General features: G+C 73.1%; 1 protein-coding gene across 1 annotated transcript in view; it reads left to right on the forward strand.

The window, feature by feature from the left end:
- Window positions 1-1356, forward strand: part of RNF126 (ring finger protein 126) — a 15614-nt gene that overhangs the window by 6255 nt on the left and 8003 nt on the right. Inside the window, exons 4-5 of the mRNA XM_012729439.1 lie at window positions 381-580; window positions 863-1035. Of these exons, the coding sequence (XP_012584893.1) occupies window positions 381-580; window positions 863-1035 (373 nt within the window). The remainder of the gene's footprint in view (window positions 1-380; window positions 581-862; window positions 1036-1356) is intronic.

A 1356-nucleotide genomic window follows, 5' to 3' on the forward strand; every position in this document is an offset into this window, starting at 1 on the left:
TCCGCGCGAGGGGCCCCTCGGTCGATGGCGCCGCGTAGCGCGAAGGGCTGCTTTTCGCGGCGTCTCGCAGGACCCCTCCTCGCCCCCGGGCGGAGGAGCGGAAGCCCCCGGCGGCCCCGCCGGTCGCGCGGGCAGGAAGGGGAGGTGTCGCCCTGCGCCCCCGCGCTCGCGGCGCTCACCTAGGGGCGCCCCCCGCCGTCACCTGCGTGGGGCGGCAGAGGCTGCTCTGATTGCGGGCGACCTCCAGTCCCGCAGGGGGTCCCCGGAGGGGCGCGAGGGGTCTCGGCGTCACCCGCAGGGAGAGCGCGGGTCTGGGCCTGCAGGGAGAGGCAGGGACTCGCCTCCCCGGCTGAGGGGAACTGAAGCGTCTCGGCGAGCAGCCGCCGGGACCCCGGAAGTCCTCCGGACGCCGCCGCCCCCGCGCCGCGCTCGGGCTTTCCCGGGGCCGGGAGCGCGTCCCCCAGGGCCTGCGGCCCGCCAGGCTGGCGGTGAACCCCAGGACGGGCCTGGGGTCTCGGGCTCAGCCAGAGCTGGCGGACCCCGGGCTGGGCCCCCCGGCTTCTGTAGCCATTTCCCGGCCGTAAGCTGGACCAGGACAGTCCCCGGCCGCGAGGCTCTTCCTAGCCCAGCGTGCTGTGGCACGGCAGCCGCTCCTGCCCTCAGTGTAGCCGCCGGGCAGGCGCTAACCAGGAGCAAGCTGCTGGCAAATGGTCCGTCAGGACTGTTGGCGAGTTCCGTGAGAGCAGACGGCCGGGCGGTGAGGGAAGGGGCGCGCCTGGTGCTGGGTGGGGTGTGAGCGAGTCTGAGTCTGGCAACTCCGCACCTGAAGTGAGACAGGCTCCACCTGCCCCTGCTGTCCCAGATCCTGCCGCTTCCCATCAAGTGGGGTGAAGAGGGGGTTCTCTGGGGGCCTGGCTGCGGGGATGGGCGCCTCTCTGCACGACTTATGGGGGATCCTGGCGGCGGTCCTGGCCGAGGTCCTGGCGGATCGGAGCCTGGGGGCTTGCTGCAGAGAGGAGCATCCACGCATCCCGGGCCGGGGCTCCCGGAGCCAGCGCGTGGCGGCAGGAACCAGACAGGCCTGCTGGCCCGAGGCTGGGGCACAGGCCCAGACTTGATTCTCCCCGGGTGGTGCCCTGGAGAGTGGCGGACTCACTCAGCGGGGAGACTGCAGGGTGCCCGCCTGGTGCCTGCCGGGTTCCTGAGGCCAGCCGAGCTGGAGGCTTCCCCGCGTGCCCGCTCAGAGCGGGTGAGTACCTGCTTCTGAGACGCGGCCCAGTAGCCCCTGCTCCCCCACGCCCTGTCCTCGCCGCTGGGGGGCCCCGACTCCCAGCTTTTACCAGAATGACGTCCAGC

Source organism: Condylura cristata, unplaced genomic scaffold, assembly GCF_000260355.1.
Source record: "Condylura cristata isolate star-nosed mole 26May11 unplaced genomic scaffold, ConCri1.0 scaffold00025, whole genome shotgun sequence".
In the NCBI taxonomy this organism is placed as follows: domain Eukaryota; kingdom Metazoa; phylum Chordata; class Mammalia; order Eulipotyphla; family Talpidae; genus Condylura; species Condylura cristata.